We start from the raw sequence: 25,707 nt of genomic DNA, 5'->3' as shown, positions 1-25,707 counted from the left end.
ACACAAATGCAACATAAAGATGAATTTCTCAGGAACAGAACTTGTTCATAACCCAGACGCTGCCTGTAGCTGCATTGTCTGGTTTCATTGCAGGTAGGGGTTTCTTTGCACTTCCATGTTTTCTAGAAGGATTGCTTTCCGCACACATCCTCCTCTAGTACCTATAACCCCATCTTCATATGGATACAACCCTCTGGTTACAGTCTACTCCATCTGTTATTGCAAATTGCTCTGCTTAATGGGTTTCAGTATGGCTTGTTGTCAGAGTTATCTCTAGGCTTTTCAACTTTGGACGCCTGTCGAACTAATCGGGGTGGTGGTACTGGTTTGGTCGATCTGTCATCTTCAGGGGAGTCTTCTTCACGCAGTGTGCCGAAGGATGGTCTTGGCAACAGGGGCTGCCTGAAGCCCTGACCAACCTGAGGGTAGCTCACCGGCTCTCTGTTATTGCTGTCCACTTCATTCTTCCATTCAATCCTACACTGCTGCTGTCGAAGTCTCTGGTCTCTCAAAATTTTTCCTGCTTGGGATTTTAAATTCAGCACCGTAGCATGATCAGATTCAGAATCACTGCTGTCACTTACTGTAAATTTAGAAAATCATTGTATTAACAATTTTAAGGAACATCTCAGTTCATGATGGAACAGAAGTTAGACAAACATCTCCGTTTGCTGCATACAAGAAGTACAAGTACAACATGACCATAGAGCTACAAGAACCAGACGAGGCGGAAAGCAAGGATATGCCCACGAGTAATCAGGCAGCATATTATGGTAGGTACAGCGGGTTCCTTTCTCAAGGTGTGTGCCCCACATACTAGGAGTCACCCTTCCAACACAAATGTTAATTGTATATATGAGAATGCCTGAACACAGCAAATGCATTGTGTGTTTACTAGAAGGCTATACAGATGCTTTTTAATGGTAACCAACTTGCCATTAGCCAACTTGCTGGTTCATTCCACACTGTACATTGTTTTTTAATGGCAAAATTTTATTTGAGATGTGATCCCCATGATGAGAAATTAGGGATGTGCCTCACCATTGAGATTCAATGAAAGCAAAAGCTCATCCTGACATAGTTAATATGTGGTCTTACCCAGTGGACTCACCATCAGGATTAGAACAGAACGAGGATGGGAGAATTTTCCATCAAAAAATTAACACGGGAACTTGGCCACCGTTTTCCACATTTGTGTATAGAGCATGAACAGCATGTTATTTGTGTTGTTCCTGCTGATTACACAAATCTGCTTATGGAAAAGTGGCAGCCTTTTCCTGTAATTAATAATGAACACAGATATTGTTCATACTATCTCTGCCATAATTAGAATCTGCTGTATGTAAGAATAGCCAGAGTGGACCCATTGCATGGCAGAATAATATTATGAAACTAAGAATCATCAAGAAAAAAAGCCACAGTCATCCTCTTCCCATCCTTGCTCTTGGTACATTCTACTTTCCGGGAAAGTAAATTTCTCTTATGCAGCCTGAACGTTGTTACAACTGCATCCTAGCATGAACCAGTGGTATTTATGATGCCATATAGTTCTGTGGGACCTGATATTTCTATCTAGTTTCTGTATGAACTCTTTAAATAAATGCTAAAGCAAAAAGTCAAAGTACAAACAATTCCATACTCCTTCCAAAATATGAAATAACAGTGTGAGAGAATGTTAAGGCCTGTGAAATGATAGAAGCCTGATAACAACAATGCTGTCGTTGTTTTTGCAATTCCAGAGGGAATATGAAATACTAGCACAGGCCACAAAGGAATTTGGCTCCTACTCAACAGTTTTCAAATCAAAAGGTGCTTTTACAGAAGGCATGTAACTAACAGTCAAGTCCTAAAATTTAGGAAAGAAATACAGAGACAGTGGATTGTACCCAGATCAGGCTGAGTATGCCTAACTGGTCCCAATGACTTCTGTGGGTCTTCCCTAAGTATGAGGGAAGCTGAAGTGCCCAGGAATCTGGTCAACTTGGTTGAGTGCCCTGGTCACACCTGTAGCCATACCAAAGGAGAAAGGGTCATAGCGGGATCAAATTTTTCAAGAAATGGCTTCAACTTCCTGACTGCTTTGGATTATTCACAGCTGGCACTTTAAAAAACAGTAAGGATACCCACAAGCAGTTTCTATGCTTTACAGCAGATTTTATGCTTGCTTCCATGTTCCATCAAGCAATGGATAAGCACAGACAGCACAATGCAATGCTGTTGGAAATCACATTATCTGGAATCTATGGCTGAGGCCCAAGGAATCTCACAACTAGTTCCACACACACCCAGGGAGTTTAGGTCCTGTAGTTCTTAAAAAGTTACCTCCCATGCTACTTGGCAAACTGCTCTGGAAACAGAGGTGATGTTTCAAAAGGCATGATGCTATGGAAATCTATAGTTTAACTGTAACAGAAAATGTGAGGAAGGAGAGGCATTAGGCATACTCAAACCCCGAAGTAGCTCTTTGAATTTGGGCCGTGTTTTATCATGTACAAATAGTTAATGGTTTCCTCCACAGAATTAAAGGTGAATGAGAACATGTGCCTTACTCTTTTTTCCGGTCAAACACGTTTTGTGGGGGGTTTTAAGTGAGACAAAATGAAGCACTACTTGAACAGATGGGGATGTACCCCACAAGCAATGATGGCTTCATCATAGCTCCTTCCAAAGCTGGGTCCACATTTAGAGGAATATCCTATGGAGCCTGATGGGTTCAATGCCCAAATAGACCCTCTTTCCCCCCTCCTCCTCTGGAAGAAAAATTGGTGAGAAGTGGTTTGCTGCTGATCACCTGTCTGAAAAAGCATTCAGCGTCTATCCTCATGTCATTGCTTGAGTATATACAATTCTTCATGCAGATACGTTTGATAATCCACATGCCATTGAGCAACACGTGTCAGGAATCTTAAACCTTGAGTCACAATGCAAAGTGACATGATTGGTAGACCCAGATGGAGAAAAAGCAGTAAATACAGCTTTGGGGAACTAGTAATGAGACAGGAGATTTGAATAATTGAGTATAAAGTTTATTACAAACAAAGAAGAGAAATACATGCAGGCATCCTGATGGGACTGGCAGCTAAGGAATTAATTATACAGAAGGAATGATTGTCGAAAGAAATAAAGGAGGATAAGAACACACCATGTATTGCGGGGGGAGGGAGCAGACACAGTCTAATATGGACAGAGGAGGGTTGAAGCCAAATGGACAAAGACAAGGCTAAATTGGAAGACAGAACTGGAAATAATGTAATCATGATGCATAGGTAATTTGCAAAGGACAGAAAGGTAGAAAATATGGAATGAAAACAAAAACTGGGATATAATATTATTTCATCAAGGGGTACCAACCTGTCCTTTGCCTCAGGCAACACAATGTCTTAGTCCAGCAGTGCCAGGGTTTCCATTGACCAATAAATGGATACATCAGGGGCGGATTCTATGCACAGGGGGCTAGATAGAGTCTGTGGTATTTGCATATATCCAGAATTCTCACACTTAAGTACTGAGGGCAAGACCATCTCAGAAGAGGATAGCTACTGTATGCTATTTCCCACTTTCTGTGCCCTGTCTGCATTCATGTCTGTTTTGCATAGTCTTGCAGAAAGAATCCAGTTTCCAAAAGCACTAAAGGCTATGTTTGAGAGAGCAGCAAGCTAAGCTCCTTGGTAACAATACACAAAATATACAATAAATATACAATTACATACGCAGGTACACAAACATCACTCCCAATATCTCTCATATATACATCCTCTACATATGCTGCTACATAAAATAAGTTTATTTGGATGCTAGGGAGAGATTGTCTAGGAAGTATGAAACAGGCCCAAGGCCCTATTTCATTTATTTTATTTTTTGTTCCTCTGCCATGTAATCAGATCAGCAAAAATTGCTGAACAATTCATCCTTCTTTATATTCCAAAACCAAATTACCTTTGAAAGAAGACTGATTTCTTTTCCGTACTTTCTCAGCTAACTTAGTGTTTTTAGGTAACGAAAGATAACGTGGTGTTTTGGTGGTCACCTGCAGAAATAAACATAAAATGTGTTACATACAAGTCACGTTTAATGTAAGCAGGATGACTCTTTGTGAAGCTTCCCATACAACATTCTGCATTTGGGCACAGATACAGAACTATAAAATATATAATAAAGTGTTGTATTACATATCCCTTTAAAAACAGATTTGCTGTTGTTAGGGGCCATCAAGTCATCTCCAACCTATGATGACCTCATGTCCTGTCCTTGATCGTCCTGTTCAGCTTTACTAAACTCAAGGCTGTAGCTTCCTTTATGGACTCAATCCATTTCATACTTGTTCTTTCCCTTCATCTTCGTCTTCATCTGCTGCTGTTGCTGCTTCTGCTGCTGCTGCTACTTCTTCTTCGTCTTTGTCGTCTTCTCCTTCTCCTTCTCCTTCTCCTTCTCCTTCTCCTTCTCCTTCTCCTTGTCTTTGACTATCCCTAGCAATGTTCTCTGCAGTGAGCCCTGTCATTTCATGATGTACTCAAACTTTTTGGCCTGATTGCCCCATTACCTTCCATGGAACCTTCCATGGACCTCATGTCAGAGATGTGCAGGGTAAAAGATGATGTGAGCAGGGCCTTCAGATGCTTTTTTCATACATGCACACAGAGACAGGAATTCATTTAAGACATATACACATAGTATCCTTACACGCAGCGCACACAATTCCATTAGCGCACACACATATGCCCATCATGCACATAACACACACCCAGTTCTCATTTATCTACTCACTTGAACATCAGACTCATGAAGATCTACTCCTGGAGTTGCAATTAGGCTTGGAAAACACTTTCCGCTGGCTTCAGTGGAAGGCCTTTCTCAATCCAAATTGCAGCATAGGGAACAGTGGGGAGGGCACAGAGCACAAGAGCAGACAGGTAACCCAACTGTGACCTTGAAGCCAATGGAAGGCTTTTGTTAAGCCTAATTACTACAAAGAGCAGGTTGCAAAGGAGAGACTATCCCATGGTCTAAAGCAGTGATGGTGAACCTTTTAGAGCCCAAGAGCCCAAACTGCAACCCAAAACCCACTTATTTATGCCAGCACTACAATAAAACCTGCAAACTGAGGTTTTAGTTTAGAAAAAACAACTCACAGCGAGTCCAAGCAAATATATACATATATATATACATATATATATATATCCTTGGTAGTGCACTGACCGGCCATACGAAAGCTTGGATGAGTTGTAGCTAATGAGTCACGGCTTGTGACAGCATGGCCTGGCAAAGCTACTCCTTTCCGAGCATGCGGATGGCCCCTATGTGCACTGCTATCCGATGCTCAGCTGCTGGGGCGACTTGGCTTGCATGTCAACAGAGAGGCCTCTGTGTGCCCATGGGTCCTCCACCACTGGTCTGACCCTACCCTGGTGCACTCCCCTAACCCTAACATAGAGGTAAAATATCATTGAAAGGGACGATGTTGAAAAAGCCTTCCTTGAATAGCTTTTTCTGCACAGCTCATCATTTCTGCCCATTCTAAACACATTCCAACCATAAAAACCATGCCAGGACACCACGTTTTCCTAACTCTAACCCTACCCTGGTGCACACCCCTGACCCTAAGATAGGGCGAAAGTTCCATTGAAAATAGGATGATTTTGAAAAAGCCTTCCATGAGTAGCTTTTTCGGCATTGCTCAACATGTCTGCCCATTCTAAACAAATTCCAAACATCAAAACCATGCCAGGACACCTTGTTTTTCTAACCCTAACCCTACCCTGGTACACAACCGTTACCCTAATACAGGACTAAAGTTCCACAGAAAACAGGACGATTTTAAAAAAGTCTTCCTTGAGTAGCTTTTTCTGCACAGCTCATCATTTCTGCCCATTCTAAACACCTTCCAACCATCAAAATCATGCCAGGACAACTCGGTTTTCTAATCCTACTCCTTTCCGAGCATGCACATTGCCCCTATGTACACTGTTATCCGATGCTCGGTGCTGGGGCAATGCTGGTGTGACTTGGCTCATATGCCAATAGAGAGGGTTCTGCATGCCCACTGGGGCACGTGTGCCATTGGTTTGCCACCACTGGTCTAAAGTAAGTTGGAGCTACAACCGAGGAAGGATCTGCTATACCTTTTGGAAGGGAAAGTAGCAATATATGCACATGTGCTTCTCACAACTGAGATGGCAACCAAATGTTTTGTATTCTGCTATCTGTACTAAAGCAGAAAACAGTAGGAAAAATCACTCGTAGATTTGTGAGAGAGAGATTATTTATATTAAGTAATTTTAGTATATATACTGTAGCCAGGAACACAAGAGCATCAAGGAACAATCCAGAGGATCTAGGTCTTTGTTACCTTAGGTCTCCTTTTCCCTTTGATCAAACTGCTTCATATCTTTTTGTTTCCATCACATGACCGGAAATTTCTTTGCATACCTTTCTGACATTTTCTGAACAATATTATTTCCCTGGATCTTTCTTCTGCACTTGCAGCAGCTAAAAACTCACTTTGTAAAATTTTCTTTTTTATGTTACAATTCCCACCTGTCAAAATTGCCAAACATATTTGTGGCACACAACTTCCTCCTCAGTTCATACTCATAACCTTTCTATCCATTTCCTCTGCAGCTATCCTAACTTGCATTTTCTTCTCATACTTTATTCCCAAATATATTTTCCAATTTCCATTCTCTCCAGACCTATTATCAATTAATTCTTACATTATAAAGAAAGACAAGGCTTGTTAAAAAACTCAAAATACCAGAACTGCTAAAGATTTTTTTTAAGTAGTCATAGCTGGTAGAGGCAAATCCTTATGTAGAAATGTTAAGTGTAGCAGAATTAGACAAATGAAAGAAACTTCATACATTTACATAGTTTATATAAGCCACAAGATTTGGTTTTATGTGCTGTAGGATGTAATTGCATTGCTGTAAAACCTTTTGATTTTTTAAAAACATAATAAACATATATTGGCTTGACCTGTAAGACATGCTGAAATATTTTATAAGAATTTGTTCTCTTGCAAAAGAAATTAAAATATTGATCTTCTACAGGCTCTCATGCTATATGTGGGTGATCAGTATATTTGACAAATACAACTTAACTTTAATTTCTGAGTGCCTGGAGTCATGAAAAAGAAACCATACCTACTGAAATGGTATCTGCTTTCTGAGATGCTCTTAGAAGTCTCACTACGTTGTTCCAGTGACTCAGTATAATACGCTATTTAGTCAATTTCATAGGGGAATATTTCATAAAATGCAAGTACCGTTCTTGACAAGCTGTTGCTCTTCCTGATGCTCTCCCTCAGGCTGTGTCGGCGACGAATCAAAATTTCCTTGGCCTGCTTTTCATTTGCATCTTCAGCTAGACTGTATCTGTTATACGATGGAGCCTGAAACAAACAGCAGCAACCCACATTTATACTTGTAGAGCTATATTAATGTAATGGGTGGCACAGAAGCACAAGACACATCCATAGTTCAGTGCTTTAAAACATTTCACAAACACAACTCAGACTTGCAGATAGTTTAAACTAGGTGTACAAGATGAGGGGAACTTAATGCATAGTCAGTCATTTGTTATTTCAGACAACTCTTTGATTTCATAATTTACTTATACATATGATAAGAATATAGTTTTTTTTAACCTCATGTTTGAGTATCAGCAATTTCAATTAATCAGGCACTGGCTTTGACAAGAATAGCGACTGAAAAGTGGAAGATACGGAAGCAGCATGCAGGCTTCCCCTTGGCCATTCTTATGCCCTCATTGGCCATTCTCCATCCAAAGTCAGCATCTTGTTGGTCTAGAAGAGAGCAGTGGGCTTTGGCAGATGGGAGCTGGCTTGGGAAGGACGTTCCAGGGACAGGTGTTTGGTGGAAGGCCTTGGCAGCAGGTGAGTGGCTTCGTTGGGCAGCTGTGGCAGTGGGCAGGTATAGGAGCCATTGCAGCACTATGCCAGTCACCAGGATACTGCTGTTGGCCTTGGCTATGTACGTTATTAACAGTCAAGATTTCGTAGATACAGGGACACGAACTCGGAAATTATCCATTGAAACATTATTTAATCACAGGAAAATGCAATGGGATATACTGATGAGGACTGGATTTCAGCACAAGAAACCCTGAACAGAACTTCTCATTTCAGCTCAGATCAAAAGATTAACAGAAGTGGGCAACTTATGGCTTCCCAGATGTTTTGGCTTGTAACCCGCATCATCTCTCATCATTTCTGCTCTGACTAGGGCTGATGGGTAGGCCAAAATACCTGTACAAGTTATTTGTGGACAATATAAGTTGTCCATCCCTTACAGCATGGGTCCTCAAACTACTGCCCGTGGGCCAGATCTGGCCCACCATGCCTATTTATCTGGCCCACCTCAGAGGTTTTGGACTTGCTCAGAGAAAATGATCTCCGAGTGAGTCCAAAAGCTCTGAGCCGGCACAGGTGTTCTTTAAAACTGAGCAGAGAGAGAGCCGACACATGTCCAAATTTCCATAGCTGAACTGCACGTGTGCCGTCTCTCTCTCCCTCCCCCCCCCACCCTCCCATTGCACGCATATACAGAGTGGGAATATGGAGCGGGAAACAGAAATGAGGTGGGTGGAAGAGAAAGAGAGACGAAGATGAAGACAAACAAAGGATTGAAGGTAACAACAATATAACTTTTGAAATCTATTTTTAATTATGCGAGCCCAGGGGCGGTCAGGCCCGGGGCGGCTGGGCCCGCACCCGCTGCCGTTGCTGCCACCTCACCGCGTCCACGCCTGCCGCCAGCACCGCCTCACCTCGCTGTGCCAGGCCCGCCACCGCCTTTCAACTGGCACCCAATTGAAAAACTTTGAGGACCCCTGCCTTACCCAATGCTGTTAAGAATAAATGGAGTAAAGAACTATTTTAAACCACTCTGCCCCTTAGGTATATGGTGCAAATCTGTCCCTCTCAGCATGGCCAATGGTCAGCAACTGTGCCAGATGGTCCTAAACAACTGGAGGGTATTAGAATAGAGGAAGCTACAATAGGTAGCTAAAAATTGCTCTTGAATGTTTTTGCAAAGACTGAAGTACAGCTTGTCATATTTCTTTGCCTGCACCATGTTTATTCATCAGCTTTCTTATACACTAATCCTAAATACATTTGCTTGGAGGCAAGTCCCACTGATTTTAATGGAAATTACTTCCAAGTAACCTTGCTTAGGATGGTTTCCTAGTGCTTTTAATAGGAGAGAAAAAGCATCACCAGCTGAGAAAGTAGATACATTCACAACAGGGTGTTCCATTAATACTGTTTGCTACTTACTCTCTGTCGTATTTGATAGAGATTCTTTGTTAAAATATCTCTTATATTATCCATCTGGGCAGGATAAAAGGGACTTATTTTTTCTTCTTCTTGATGTTCACTGTTGCAAGGTAAAATAAAATTCAGAACTAAATATGTAATAACATGCAATGATATGAATTGCATTTCCTCTCAGAAATAAAACAGTATTGTTGCAGAATGAAAAACATACGCATGATTTTATAACTTTCTATTTTTGAAATCCTCTTTCTGACTATAACTATTCAAATTCCTCAAAAAATAAGTAAGTAGCTAGATTCCAAGTGACAGCCTCTATTTTCCTGAACACTGATAAGGCATAGATTCTTTCAAATATAACATCCAAGAATCTGGTTCATATTAATTGTTGATAGGGCTGTTGGCTAATTAAATCTTTTCATTGAGATTCTCCCTTTCAACACAGCATTCAAAACATTAAATGTAACTGTAAATGTATCAATCCATTAAATAAACATTGGTATTATCAAAATATCAATAGAAGTACATCGAGATCTGAATAAATTCTAAAATACTGCACATGCACTTTTGCCTATTATTTTGTCTACCTGTGCAGCACTGCAGTTTTCAAAGCTAATTCTCTACCTGTATGGGAATTTATAGTCCCACTAAGATACAGACTGGCAATGACAATGCTTCACATCCCTTCTACTTACCTGATAGAAGATAGAGACGGTACTGTGCTTATCATTCCACTCTCTGCCAACTCGATGGCATGCTTTATTTCAAGCTTCTTGTATAGGGAAACTATACTTGATTTAGGCTGGCTTTCCCTGATTAGAAGTCTCCGCAAATACTTCTTGTCAAATTTGACAAACCTTTGAGAAATAAAAGCAATGTTGATGATTATTTTGTGTTGTAAACACATGTCATCTGGAAAGGCTTCATGGAATGGTTGAATGGAAAACTCAACAGATTTTAATGCAATTATTAGCAAGCAATTTTAAAGAATCTTTAAAATTTTGATCCTAAATAAAGTCAAGTTTGATGAGACAGGGGGAAGACAAGACAAGCCCAAGGTGAGATGGAGAACTTAGAACAGTGTGATCACATGCATGTCTATTCAGAAGTAAGACATAATGTGTTTAACTATATTACTCAAACTACATTATTTTATAGAATTAGCAAGTGTTGGGCTGTAAATAAGGAATCCAGCTGAACTTCTCTCTCAGTTTTTCCACAGGCTTTAAATAACCTACTTACTTATCTTTCCAAAAGTTGTGACCCCAGTGTCCACACACATCTTCAATGCCAGCCTTCACATGATCAAAGAACTAAAATGTAGAAACAGATTAATAACTTGTGCTTGTCCATTAGTTTATTGCTACATGCAGTCCTAACAAAGGCCTCATTGAGACCTATTGCAGAATATATTTGAATGAAATAGTTAATTTTAATCTGGGCTGATATGAAACTGGTCCTTGCATAGGTTGTTCTCTCCTTGAAAAAACCACTGTACAACCTGTCTTTCTGGACTCAGTCCCCTCTGAACTAATATAGGTATAGACAAAAGCCTCTGCTACTCATTCATTGGTTATCTCTAAATTGGACTATTGCACTGCACTTTATGTGGGGCTGCCTGTGAAACATCCTGGTAGCTGCAGCAGGTACAAAATGCTTGATGCTGATTGAGGCCAAAAGCTGAGCATATAACACTGATGTCACACCAATTACACTGGTACATTCAGGGCACAATTCAAAGTGATTGTTGTTACCCTTTAGACTCCTAAGTGGCTTGGGACCATGTTATCTGAAGGAACATTTCACTAGTATATTCCTTTCCTATGGTTCATAGGAAATGCAGAAATTAGCTTCTTGGTGGTGGTCCTTCAGCTATGGAACTTACTTTCAATTGATTTATATTTTCCCTTATGATAAAGCTCTTGAAGATTTTCTCTTCGCTGCTGCTTTTAATTAAAACTATAGATTAGTTTGTATGATTCAAAGCAGCTTTTCAGTGACTCCGATCTATCTTTTGCATCTTTGTGTAAATCACTTTGTAAAGGCACGGCCCTAAAATGCTAAATACTTTGGTTTATAATTTTTGTGAATAAATAGATTTTAAAAATAGTGAAGAGACATTAGACTAGAACTAAAAACTTACAATGTGAAAAGATATTCGGATGTGCTTATGTGAAGCAAACATTCTTATAATGAACAATACATTTATGTAACAAGTACACCACTTACGTAACACAAAGCCATGTAAACATGTAATTATTTCCTACTGAAGAAATGTGCAGACATTAAAAGAAATTTCCAGTGCGTATCAATGATACACTGTGCATTCAGAACTGCAAACATACCCGGCAATAAATCTCCTCACTGACTGCGGGTTGTTTTTTATTTGATCTTTTAACATCAAGAAATTCCACTAGTGGACGAATTGTGATTCCCTGTACAGAAAACACAGAAGCATGAAAATAGCCTTATTTTCAAGTTTGTTTCCAAGGTATCATTTCCATTTTCTATTGGACAAGTAATTGGGTCAGATCCAGATGCAGTGATGCTTAGAGCAGACCCACCAAGACCCACTGAAGTTAGTCACGAATGTTTCACAGATGGCATAAGGCAGGGGAGATATGTAAAAGGAAGGGGAAGAAGCTTGTGTTGCATCTAAATGCAGATGGGATTTGAGGAAGGGTTTTGCATTGAGCCAGTTCACACAATTACAACGTGGTCAAATAACCCATGGACTGTTGTTAGGTTATCCAAGGGTTGTTCTCATCAAACAAGCAATGGTGCCCAGGTTTGGATAGCACATTAAACTACACCAGCAAGAAATCTGGACAACCAGTATGTATGATGGAGTTTGCAAGCCACTATGGGATCTTAACCAGACTGATATTGCGCAAATCAGCCCACTGCACGGAGTGGTAGAGAAAAGAGAATTAGTATGGCAGGAAAGAGACAAGATGTGTAATGAGAAAGGTCATGGAAAAACCTGAAGTCATAAAGGCAAAGTGCATTATGAACTAGAACTTTAGCAGAGAGACAATGGATGGGTTTTTGTTATGTTGCAAACTGGAATAGCAGTGGAGAAATAAATGATACACTCAAGGTTGCATGGCCAGTCAGGGGGGCAGATGGTGAATATTGACAATAGATATGGAGAGTGGCCTAAGAGAAGGCAGCTCTGGAAGGGCACATAAATATTTCAGTCTTGGATATGCTGAATTTGTTATTGCAATGTCAATATGTCTGGTCTATGCTTGCAGCGGAACAAATTAGTGGAACCCTGAAATAGAATGGCCTGCACTATCTAGCCTTGAAGTAGCAAATGCCATTTTAATGTTTTTCATTACACACTCACAGACACAGCACATTGGAATGAAAAGTTCTAGCCCATCTTGTTTTTCCTTGGTCTAGAGTTATACTTGTACTGAATATTTTGCATATGTGACTGCACTCAGCTACAGTACAGTCCACCCCACTGCTTTACAACTGTACCAATTCGACTTTTCTTCATTCTTCTGCTCAGCCAAATGCATGTGGCTGCCAGGCTGGGGAGAAAAGGAGATCCCTGGCATCTCCACTTAGAAGGACAGCTAGTAGATGACATGAAAAGCCCCTGCCTGACACCCTGGACAACTGCTGCCAGTCAGTGTGGGCAATGCTAGATTACATGGACACACAGTCTGACCTGCTTCCTATGCTTCTATCTCCAATGTTAACAGGGAAAAGGCAAACTATGTTGTCTGAGGCCCACTACATTTTCACACAAACCTGGTTAGCAGTCAACAATACAAGTGTGTTTAAACACTTCAGTGCTCATACATCCTGTTGATGATCCACAACATCTTTATTTAGATTCATTTACCAATTTGCTTGTGACAAGCCCAAGACATTTTGCTGCCTTAGGCAAAAAGCAGGAGTGCGTCCCTTCCGTCCCATACACAAAAGCCAAATAGACTGGCAGGCGAATCTTCGTCCACAGTAGTGATAGGACAGTGTCCTCCTTCAGCTATGCCTAGCTTAGAAGGTGCAGAGCAAGTGGTATGGCCCCATCAATCCCCGCAACACCTTGCTGTCAGCACCCAGCATCTGCCACCTGAAGCAACGGCCTCTCTCTGCCTCACTGTATGGCCCTGGCTAGTGAAGCTATAAAATAAACGTTGCTAATCATTTCAGATGAATGCTTATGTGACATATTCTCTTTAATCACCTTCATCAGAAGAGTAATGTATAACTATATAAAAGATTAGAAGACAGGAGATGCCACTATCTTTTGCATTATAGGCTCCAGGAGTAAATTCATTTAGTATGTTAAGATTCCCAACTCATGTGCATCTTTTTACATTGAACATTTAATATCAGAAACTGGGATGCCTACATGTTTTCAACAGCAAAAAGCCCCCTAGTTAGACCCACTGCACAGATAAGTAATAGAAATATTCTTACCTGAATGAAGACAGTAAAGAATATCACCACAATGGCAGCAGTAATGAAAAGTTTCTTTCTAGGGAACACAGCAGAAGGAAGCAGGAAAACAAGAGAGAAGCATATGGCTCCTCGGAGGCCTCCATAGGCGATAATGAATTGGTCCTTGAATGTCAGAGGAATTGTTCGGAACACATTAATGATCTGAGTCAGTGCAAAAACTCCTAAGGAAAATAGAGATGTACACACACACACTCCTTAGAATGTTTCATTTAAGGCTACAGAGACAGTCACACTAAATGAATGAATGAATGAATGAATGAGAACGAACATTGTGTTCAGTTTTATATCAAATTATAAACAGATATGTAAGCTCTATTTACATGTTACATTTTTCCAGGTGCTCTTGTTTCCTCCACACACACACACACAAACACACACACATTCCAATCGAAACTAACCCTTCACACTGGCCCTCCTCCCCCTCCCACACAACACACACACACACACACGTTATTCCACAACAACGAAACAGTTTCCTCCATCCCTTACATCAAGGCAGGATTTAGTTTACAGATCTGAGAAACCATCTGAAAAGACCCAAGATCTTCAGCATCAAGAAAATGTATTTCCTTTAAGCAGGTTTTGCTTTGCCCTTGCGATTTCCTGTTGATTTTGTTCCACAAAAGATAAGCATGTTTCAGTTGTAAAGCATGTTAAAGTACAATCTAGAATGCTTTAAGTGGCTCTTACCCAGTGCACGCCAAATCAAACAAAACAGGAGAGTGAAGCAAACAAAGGCCCAGTTCCACTCATGGTTTTTCCCAACTGTGGATACTCCCATGAAAATAAAGATAAGGGTCTCACTGACACTGCTCAGCATCTTCATGAAATACTTTATTGTAGTGTAGGACTTCTGAGAAACATTCTCTTCCACATATTTATTCATGGTCATAGCGCAAGATATAATCCTGTAAGAAGACAAGACCTGTAATGTAGCATCTATGCATTTTAATCAAAATTTATTCACCCTTTTCCCAAATGTGCAGACTGTTAACTCAGAAAAGTTCTAAGGATCTCTCAAGCTTAGTTCCCAATTGCTACGGAAGTCCCTGCTTCACCCACTTAAGAGCTATATGTACTTGATCATGTAGACCCGATTCATTACATACAAATGAATCACAATTTAAATTAGACATGTAACACCATAAATAACTCTTTCATGACTTTTGAACAGCAAGTCTCTGCAATAAGAGATAATTCCATACCATATTACAAACTTTTATTTAAACTAGGAGAAAGTTTAGAACCTGTTTGTGATATAGTGGTGGAAAAACCACAGTAAATTGACATGCACATATTGCTTAATTCCTAGCTTGGTGGTTATTTCCTTGCAGAAAACAGAAGGTGCTCATTCTTCAGGAAAACCCATTTGCCTTTGTGGTTCTGGAAGGACGTGGCATATTGCCATGTGGACCATGCATGCCAGGTGGCTGCTATAATTAAATCCACCCCTTTTTGTTATTCAGCATTGTGGGATTCAGCATGTAACGATTTCACTTTTCACAAGATGCCATTTCATGAGATAGGATTAACTGCAAATAGATGGCTTGTGTGGGTGGCCCTACCATGCCTCCTGTTTTAATTCTGAACTCTAAAGATGTTTTCCATGATGTTACACTTCTCAGATATCTTCCTACCACAATATTCATTCCTGAAACAGTCATTTCAGAAGTTTGACATCAGGAAACTTAGTTTCACCTTCACTCCTGTGAAACTATGGAACTGTGTTGTGAGTTGCCCAGCAGTGCTGTGGCACAATTGGTCAGCATACAAATGTTTTAAATAAATGAACGGATGAATAAATAAACAAACTGTATAATGCAGGGTTTGTTATTGGTTATTCATTTGTGTCTTTGCTGTACGCTGGTTATTTCTTAGGTGTTCACTTAAATTAGCTTAAATTAAACACATAAAATGGAATAATACAGAAAGTCTCTTGAAGGCTACGAATTTGCCTGAATGGGAGATGATGGGGAGGAAGTTTCTCCAGCTTCCAATGATGCAGTTACAGCAGACACAGATCATGTTCCATTCCATTCTGTTGTTTTGTGGGCAGGCCACAAGGGGCAGCAGAAAAATAAGGTAAGAAAGCCCTGTTGCATGACTCGGTTGTATGTCTGTGGTCCCAGCTATGCTGTGAAGTGGCGCCACTTCCTGAGTAACAACCTGGGTGTATGTGTGGGGCAGGGATACCCCATGGAGCAGCTGTTTGGGTGCAGCACTACTCAATGCTTTGTCCCAGATGCTCTGACATCACATTCCCACGAGCCATGGACAGGAACCAATGCAACAGGAGAGAGGCATTTGTAAAGATAGCTTGAAAACTAGTCAGCTTGGATTTTGGAGCTAAACAAATATAAGATTATAGCCTGAATAACATATGTGCAAGAAAATGCTAATGCTCTAATTTTTATTTTGTTTCTCTGCCAACAAAAAGTCAGGCTCTCTTAAGACCTTTGTTTTCAGTTTGCTTTGACTGAAACACACCTGGAATAATCACATTCACTTATCTTAAACCATCTTTAAACCAGGAAAAGAAATAAGGGTTTAATGGCAATATAAACTGCATTTTGTCAGCAATGCAAGTCATGCTGCACAAACAAGACAGTTTCTGTCTGGTGACTGGAAAAATCTAGATCACTGGATGCAATCATCAAGTTCCATTGACCTACTACTAAGCTTCAATGTGTTTCTCAATTCCAAATCACTCTACTGAGGAGCAACAACTAATAATAAAAGCAAATCATGAAAAGTTCTGCTTGCATCAAGAAAAAAAATTGCAAGCATACATTTAGAAAATAACAGCTTTACAGGCTCAGTCAAGAGATCTGGAATTTATTCAGTCTACTCATTGTCTACTCTGGACTTATTCAATCTACTCAGCATCTGGCTAATGGTTATTGGTTGCTGTGTCTGGAAAATCGGAGACTGCGCTGCTGTAGTAAGCATACTCTGAGCTGCAGTTAAGAAATTACAGCAAGTCACTGAAATTCCTACCAACACCTAACTGTGGGTACGTGTTTATATCAGTATTGATACTGACACTGAGTCACGTTAACCAACATTCCAGCCAAACCAGTATTGCATACTAGCCATGACAGTGTTCCAGAATAACGGCCTTCAGTTTAATGCCATCACTAATGGAATGCTTATTGGCTTGTAATTATGCCTCAGGTAAAAACCCTTCAGTTCATGGACCATCCTGATTATGGTTATGTCTGGGAGATTCAAAAGGGATCCACATCCTGGAAAAAAAATTCCAAAATGTTCCCACAGTGTCTGCCTTCTTTTCCTCTTTATTGCAGCTTATTCTCTGAAAGAATCTTTAAAAAAAAACAAAAGCAAATTTGCTTATAAGTCTTCCCACTGTTTTGCTGTTTAATTCCTATTGATTTCACCTGTATTTAAACAGCCTGCATCCAAAACTGTATCTACTGAAACCAAGCAACATGAAACTATCACACTGTTTTGAACATATTGTTGAGAAGTAGATTGTCATTGTGTCCTATACAAATAAGGAACAGCACATCATTAGTCATGTGACAAAAAACTGATAATCATTAATCAAGGTACAGGTTATTATCAGGAAGGAACACAAAGATTAATAGCTACCTTGATGCTTACAATTTAGACTAGTTGCTGTTAAGAGATAGTTATTCCAGGAAATGACTGGGGAAAGACTGCATCATAACATGATCAAACACCGTATTAATAGCTTGGGAACTCATATCATGTACCTAATCAAACGTTCTAAAAGGCTAGCCATAGTAATCTGTTATATCAAGCACAGCAAAAAGTCCTGGGGCTAAGGTGCACTGTGACATACGCATTCATGAATCAGAGCCCACTTCCTCAGTGGCAAGAACTGTTGAAATTGTCATCTGCTTTAGAAACAGAAGGAAACTGGAAACTACTCAAACACTATTAATAGAAGCCAAGAAAAGAGATGGGACATTTCAGGACTGGGGCAAGATTAATATGTTACTTTATTTAGATCCGCATCTAACAAAGAGACTCATCTAACCTTATTTAAATTTTATATATTTTCCACTTTTGTATTCTATTCTTAGTTTCAGAAATCAACCCTGCTACTCTTTAACATTGCTCTGAATTACCAGTGAGTCAGTCCTGTTTAGATGGAAGAAAGTCCTACAATTCCAAGCAAAACTGGCTGGAGAAATGCCAGGAATAGTAAAACTTTTTTCCATCTAAACATGTATATGAGTTTGCACTACAAGTTGCTAATTCTGTTACATAAAGTAAAGCTGATTTCCAATTTCCTAAAATGAGAATATTCCAACATTTCAGAGATATTTTAAATATTTGATTGGAACATAGATCTAGAAAGGAAGGAAGGAAGGAAGGAAGGAAGGAAGGAAGGAAGGAAGGACAGAAGGTAGGTAGGTAGGTAAGGCCAAGCTAAAAGGTCAAAAATATATGCAAACTATAGAAGTGGCTGTAACATAAGTAAGCAGTCTATTCCATTGTATCATATGCACATGTGCTTCCTCTGGAATATTTGTCTTCCTCTTCCAGTATTTATGCAGCAGATTTAGGAAAGCACACAGGTGTGCTCTTATGACTGACAGTGCAACTGGAAAATAGCACTTCCTACTGCAACTCTGTGAGCTAGGCAAAACCAGCATTTTTGGAAAGCAATACGTCAGCAGAGCTGACCTATTATCTAGCTTACAGAGTTGCAGTAGGAAGTGCTAGAATCCCATTGCACTAGCAGTTATTCCTGCTAGAGCAATCTAATGGGTGCTGGTGGATCCCCAGTACTGTGTACTGACTTAGAATGTCCACTACACTTTATACAACAAGTTGTGATCCTGACCTGATGAAGAGCGTCTTTCAGCAAGAACCTCCCAATGATTTGGATTTGGAGGCTGGGCGGGGAAGGGAGATTGAGGCTTAGCCTGATTTACATTGTTAGATTGGATCAGATTGATTAATCTCATCCATTAGGAATATGGTGGTAGCAAAGCTTGAATCTGAAACCTTAGGATTCCTAGCCTAGCCACTACGCATCACCAGCTGCCAGAATTCATGCTGCTTCATTTGTATGACTGCTGCAATTGTATAACTGCCCTGCATCAGGCTTGCCCAGATGTTTTGGACTACCATTCCCAGCTTCCTGAGCACTGGCCATACAGGCTGTGGCTGATGAGGACTGAAGTCCAAGACTTCTGGAGAGCACCAGGCTGAGACAGGCTGCAGAATACCATTGGTGAGATTAAAATATTTTATTGAACACTCTTAAAAATGGGGATGCAAATGAAAATGCAGGTTGATTGAGGAAGTAGCCAAAGAAATAGCAAGGCAACTGGGGTGAATTTAGTGGCATAAATTTTTGTATATGCTGTGCTATTCCACATACAACAGTCCTTTAGCAATTCAGAATATGAGGACAAAAACTCAGGCGATGGTTCTGAAACCATTTCCTTCCAGGTGAATCCATAGAAATTAATAAGCTAATCTGGGAAAAAGCACACATCACACCTTTAGAATGTCACTGCGGTGTATACTAAGACTACTAAATGGAATAGTGACATCAGTGAATAACCACAATTCACACAAAAGATCCTATTCAGCTTAAAGTAAAGCAGAAGTCGACATCCATAATGGTATTTCATGGTATTTTTAGCAACATTACATTTTTATGGATACTTACGCCATAATACCAGAGAGGTGAAACATTTCAGCTGTTATGTATGATAGGTAGCTGTATAAGAAGACAAATAGTGGTTCGATCACTCTGATTTTATGGGTGTAGCGAGTAGTAAAAGCTGCCACAAATCCCAGAATGATTCCAATCAAAACTCCACCAATGCCAACTACGAAGAAATTAGCAATTCCAGCAAATATGTCAATGACTTCAATTGTAGGCATCTGGCAGAAGGACTTGAACAAGTTGTACAGGACCTAGGAGGGGAAAGGTTTCACTTGTTAAAATCAGATAATCTCAGCATTACTTTAGCCAGATATATAAATTATATGATACGCTATTATATAATCGGAAACAATTGCATAAATAAGAAAAATGCTATAATACTTTCCAAAACAGAAAATACATGATCATAGAATGTGAATGAGCCAATGTTATTTGTAATTCATTCTCATTTCTATGAAGGGCATGCATTTCAATATGCCCCACTACAGTGAATCTGCCTAAATGTGAAGTCTTATGCATGCCCATTCAGTGGTGTAATTAGGCCTGGATCCAGCCCAGGCAGCCCATCCTTCTCCACCTCAAATTACCACTCAGAGAGCGTCAAGCAATGAAAACAGCAGAGCAGTAGAAGTGGATCCCATTCTATTCCTATAATTATGATTGTTTTATGATTTAAGTGAGACTAAAATGCAAAACTGCTCATGCCCAAGTTTTGTTTTCTTCTTTCTTTAATCAGGAATAGATTTGCTGCTGCTGTTCAGGAATGTAGAAGCAGATGTAAAGCCAGTGAGGTGTAGAGGGTCAGTCAAGGACTTGAGACTGAATTGGGTTCTAGTCTCCACTCTGCTAAAAGTCTCAAGGTGACTTTGGGTGACTTTGAGTAGACATTGACTCTCAGCCTAACCTAAATCACAGAGTTCTTGTGAGGATAACATGGCCAGGGCGACTTCTTTTCTTTTCTTTTCTTTTCTTTTCTTTTCTTTTCTTTTAACTTCTTTTATATCGTGTGTGTGTGTGTGTGTGTATTATTTATTTTATATTATTAATTTTAATTTTATATTGTTATTTTTGTATTGTATTGTATTTTATTGTGTTGTAAGCCGCCCTGAGGCTTCGGCAAGGGGTGGCATAGAAATGTTCTAATAATAATAATAATAATAATAATAATAATAATAATAATTCCTTGAAACAAAAATGGTGGGATATTAATGTAATGATAGATAAATAAAATTGTTTGGGGTTGCAGGGAGAATTCTTAGTTCTGTGCTTCACAACTGAAGTAACTCAAATGGACATCTAAAGTTTTTTACCTGCTGGCTCAAAAATTAAAAAGCACTATACCACTTGTGTACTCAGAAGTAAGCTGCATTTACTTCCAGGTAAATGTATAGAGTATTGCAGCCTTAACATGCAAGTCCTAAAACTTCGAAGTACTAAAGATTTTCATCACGCTACTCCTATTTTTCTGTTTTCTCAGTTTGTAATGAGATGGTGAAATGAATAGAATCACAGTGGAAAGAGTTTCACATTGGCCTGATTTGTGTATAATCCTAAACTATAGCTTGGTATTACATAAATGACCTTTAGGAAAGTGTGCTTCTCCACTCCACTCTTCCCTTCTGGGAAAGCATTTCCTTCTGTTTCAAACTAACCACGGTCAGTTGTGGGTCCAAACTAGGAAATATTGTTAGTATTAACTAAAGTTTACCCAAACAAGTCAGGGTAATTTACCAGGATTTTAAGATGACTTGTTCAAACAAGCCAACTGCAGTTTGTTTGGTGCAGCTAATGCGTAGCTAGTTCAGAATGGCATAAATACTTCCTCTGGAGGGGAGAAGGAAGGAGAAGAGAAGCAGAATTACATAATTCCCATACTGTTAAACAATAGTTTAACATTACATGCAAACAAAAAAGTTGCTTTAAAAAGTGACAACCATTGTACTGATTGCAAATATGAACAGAGCAAAAACAAAAAGACTGGGTAGGCTGCAGTCACAGAATTCATTAACTTAATATACTTAATTTGAAGGGACGTTTCAAAATTGAAAGAACAGGCACAGCACTTAAGCCCCCAAACTGCCCTTGCTTTGAAGCACCATAGCACGGGAATAAAATCAACTGTACAGGAGACAGAAACTGAACTTTAAGCAGAGTGTCTCGGCTCATATTAAAACAGCCTGCTCACTTCCTTGTTCCGTTCCCAAGGCATTCCTTCTTCCTATCAAATGTCAGCCATCTAAACTAAGCATTAGCAGAGTTTATATTCAGCAGAATGAATCAGCCATGCTTTTCCTGGACAGTTCCACCTTAGTTTTCAGGTGAAGAGCTCCATATTTGAATGTCCCCTTGTTCAAAAGAGAAAGAGTATATGCAAAAATAACACATCATGAAGAAAGCAAAGCTGAACCTTTCTACCTGACATAAGAATCCTATGTAAGCAAAATATATGTGCAGGAAGGTTCAGGTATGACTTTCCCCATACTACCTAAAGTGCTACAACAAAAGCATGATGACTTCATTCTGCTGAGCAAATAGAGGGCTTTTCCAATATCCTGCAAGGGGCACAGTCATCCTGTTCAGACTCCACTGAAAGGAAGAAAATGACTCTCTCTCTCTCTCTCTCTCTCTCTCTCTCTCTCTCTATATATATATATATATATATATATATATATATATCAAATGTTAGTTTAGTATTGTAGTTTTGAGTCTAAGATTAAATCACAGTCCTTTTTCAGATATAGTTGGAAACTCTGGTTTAAAATACCCATAATACAAGCACCAATATAACACTATAGTTGATTAATCTGGGACCATTCCAACTGACCTGGCCCAGCACAAAAACCTTTATCTGAAAAACCAGATAAAGAAAGCACAAAAGAAAATCCCAGAGCAATATACCACCATCAGTAGCCACCTTTAAACATTTCAAACCCCTCAAATTGTTTTTGAATTCTGTGATGTTTAAAGATAAGTGTGGAGGTTTCTTTGAGAGTATCTTCTGGCTAGACCACGTTCAGAAAAGGGCAACCAAAATGACGCCCTCCCACCATTTCCCAATAAGTAAATAAATAATAAGTTTGCAACTTTCAAATTTAGAAAAAATACAACTAATATTAAATTACAAATAACAATAACAATACAAACACAGGAACTAATAAAACATTAGTAGGGAACTATAAAAAAATCACCTAAACCAACCAACCGTGAGAGAACAAATACCAAATATCTCATTGAAAGCATTCAAGTTACACATTTCTAATGCATGATTCTATGTATTCATTTAGATATATATTTAAAAGTATGCATTATCAGTGCATATAATTTGTTGTTGGAAGGGAGATGGCTCCAAGTTCATATGGCTTTTAAAAGTGATAATTCATATAGAGGATAGGTCTCTTGACACCTGTTGGTCATAATAGCTAAATAGAACCTTAAGTTCGTGTTTAAGTTTGTGCTTCTAAACACCGATTGCTAGCAGGTAAACAGCAGGGGAGGCAAACTGCCCTTGATCTGTGATGCTGTGATTCTCAGAAGCATCTGGTCACTGCAGGAAACAAAATGCTGGATTAAATGAACCTTTGCTCTGGTTTAGCAAAGCTTCTGATCTGATAGTCTTAATATAATAATAGCACATTTTATAAATATTTCATAAATCTCCAGAGCTTGGATGGTAAAATCTGCAAGTATGTTTTTAGATCAGATACATTATCCACAGAAAATATTTAGGATTTATTCTGGACCTTTCCATTTTTACCTACTCATCACAATTCTTATATACTTCCTCTATCAGCAGCACTTTTAGAAACACTTATATACATTTATCATTCTACCAAGCCATCAAATAGCATGTTCTTCGTCAAGTAATTTCCAATCTATAATTATAGCATCATAATCAGTGTCTATAACTCCAGCTGTGTTGATCTCCCACCCAGCCATTCCTTTAGTAAAACAAACATTCAGACTCGCAGTTTGAAATAAAAAAAAGAAAGGTACAACTAAAACATGACAAATGCGCTAGGAGAAAGCATCATTCAAATGATTTCCCCACTTGTATCTCACAATAGTGGTGCCTATATTTTTATTCCAGTGGATTGGATGAAATGGGAAAAATAAGAGATTTCATTTTTCATTTTATTGCCTGAGTTGTCAGAGTAAGAAAGGCCACAGTTGTTTACTGAAACTTCATCAGATTCCTGGATAGAAATGTATTCTGTGCCTGCTCTGAAAATGGCATGGAAAAATCTCTTAGACTTTTAAGTTCACAGAGTTCAGTTGTGAGCCAATTAACAATCACATGAAACTTCTGCTGTGGATGGAAGGCTAAGGATATTATGCAATAGCTATTCAATATGCAGTATTCAGTGATGTATCTTGTATACCCTCACTATGAAGATATGGAGGGAATGTATCCTAACTAACACATGAAGAACTCAGCACATGAGAGCAATCATATGTCTCTTCCTTCCGCAGAACAATCAGGACCAAAATTAAACTCCCAGCAGCTGCTCAGAGGCTTAGCAATTCCACCCAGTGTGGGGACGCTCTACATGGTATGTCAGTATTCCTCTCAGTTCCTAGATATGGTTGCAAAATATTGGGTGTGTCAGGGAACATGATTGGTAAATGCAACAGCAGTGGGGAAAGACAGACCCATGTGGATGCTCAGACCATCCATTTGTGAGGAGGTTTGTCTAAATTCCACTACAGTATCTGGGCTGCAAATGGTTTCCTCTCCAAAATTCCTATTTTTAATCTGTATTTAATCCGTATTTTGTTTATTTAATCTGCACACAAAAATATGAACATACATTCTAATGCATGACAGGCACTGCATCACAGTGGTTCTGCCCTGACTTGGAGGGCCAGCTCCAGAAGGTAGCACTGGGAGAAAATTGCTTGACCTCCGGGATTTGATTTATACATTTATTTGATTTATACACTGTGACCTGGTAGTATAGAAATGAAATAAAATGAATAATATATTTTACAAACAGTAACAATGTTTTAATTTTAAGGACCAATCTTGTGCAAATTAACTTCTCCTTGTAATGTCTCTTATTTTGTAGCTTCCATTGTCCAAGAAGAGTATCACAGAATCTGTATAAAATTAAAAGGCAATAATTTCTATATTTCTTTGGAAGATGGAAGGCCTTGATGAATATTGTAGATAAAAATGTTCCTAGAATTGTTTCTTTGTGCATATATGTATGTGTGTTTGCTTGTGTGGGGGGGGGATTTGGATATTCATAACATGGTAATTGCAACAGTTATAACAGGAAGTGAACACAACAAAAGTTTTCCATAGGTAAGGGCAAAGTCTAATAAAATCCTTGATGTGATGATTTACACCAATGGAAACAGCTAGCTCAGGATACTGTTAAATGAGGTCTATGGTTTTAAAAATAATCAAGTTAATGATTAGACTCTGCTCACATCTAAGGGTTGTACACTGAGGTACATAAAATAAGCTGATAATTCCAGTCCACCTAAAGCAGGGAGATGTCCACAGCAACATTGTGCTAACTGAAATGTCCGCCTGCAGCATGCACATGAACATGCAGATTTCTCAAATTTATCCTATTGATTAGTCAGTGCTAAGGAGCCTTCTACTTTCACTCTGACACTTCTGCTTCCTGAAAGAAAGTGACCAAACATTTGTAAAGGGCAGAAATCATCGAAGAGATCCCATTCTGAAACCATTAGCATGTATTAAAAGCCTTTCTGCTCTAATTATGTTTTTTTCCCTCCTAAAATACAGTAAAATTTGTGCTTTCATTTTCAATTCCTTTTCATTGTTGAAAATGAATTAACTCTGGAGAACAAAAAGTTGCATGATTGTTCTCGCTTTGTGTACATAGCTTACCACTGTCACGGCATCATTCAGTAGAGACTCCCCAAAAACTAGGATGTACAGCTGCTCATTGACATGGATATTTTCAAAAACAGCCAGGACTGCCACAGGATCCACTGCTGAAATCAAGCTGCCAAAGAGCAGGCTCTGCAGCAGAGTGATATCACTCAGGCCAAAAATTTCGATCTGGCAGATGGCAAAGAGGGAAATGCCAATACCAAACGAATTCCAGAGAGTGCCCACCACAGCATACCAGAAAATTGTACCAAAGTTCTCAAAGAAGAGACGTGTTGGCATAAAATAACCAGCGTCGAGGACAATTGGGGGGAGAAGGTACAAGAAAAATACGTCGCTCTTCATCACAGGGGGAGACTTTTCTTGTACTCCAAACATAATTCCACCTAGAAT

General features: G+C 39.3%; 1 protein-coding gene across 1 annotated transcript; it reads right to left on the bottom strand.

The window, feature by feature from the left end:
* Positions 1-245: 245 nt before the first annotated feature.
* SLC9A2 (solute carrier family 9 member A2) lies at positions 246-25,707 on the bottom strand. Its single transcript, XM_044428919.1, has 12 exons — positions 25,312-25,707; positions 19,449-19,699; positions 14,465-14,682; positions 13,733-13,935; positions 11,638-11,727; positions 10,535-10,605; positions 9,988-10,149; positions 9,296-9,395; positions 7,262-7,387; positions 5,976-5,981; positions 3,937-4,027; positions 246-583 (listed from the first exon to the last, which is right to left on the bottom strand). The coding sequence occupies exons 1-12, from the start codon at positions 25,690-25,692 to the stop codon at positions 246-248; spliced, it is 2,037 nt and encodes a 678-aa protein (XP_044284854.1). The 5' UTR covers positions 25,693-25,707.

The sequence above is a fragment of the Varanus komodoensis genome, unplaced genomic scaffold (genome assembly GCF_004798865.1).
Source record: "Varanus komodoensis strain SLA01 unplaced genomic scaffold, ASM479886v1 scaffold2, whole genome shotgun sequence".
NCBI classification, from domain to species: Eukaryota; Metazoa; Chordata; class Lepidosauria; order Squamata; family Varanidae; genus Varanus; species Varanus komodoensis.
Note: the sequence above shows the minus strand (reverse complement) of the source record. Positions and strands in the feature narration are given on the sequence as shown.

Coding starts and splice junctions, on each gene's coding strand:
- SLC9A2 (XM_044428919.1), bottom strand. CDS start 25,692: ATGTTTGGAGTACAAGAAAAGTCTCCCCCTGTGATGAAGAGCGACGTA. Junction 11,728..13,732: donor TCTTTACTGTCTTCATTCAG/GTAAGAATATTT, acceptor TTTTCTGTACAG/GGAATCACAATTCGTCCACT. Junction 7,388..9,295: donor TCTATCAAATACGACAGAGA/GTAAGTAGCAAA, acceptor TGTTTGTTTCAG/GCTCCATCGTATAACAGATA.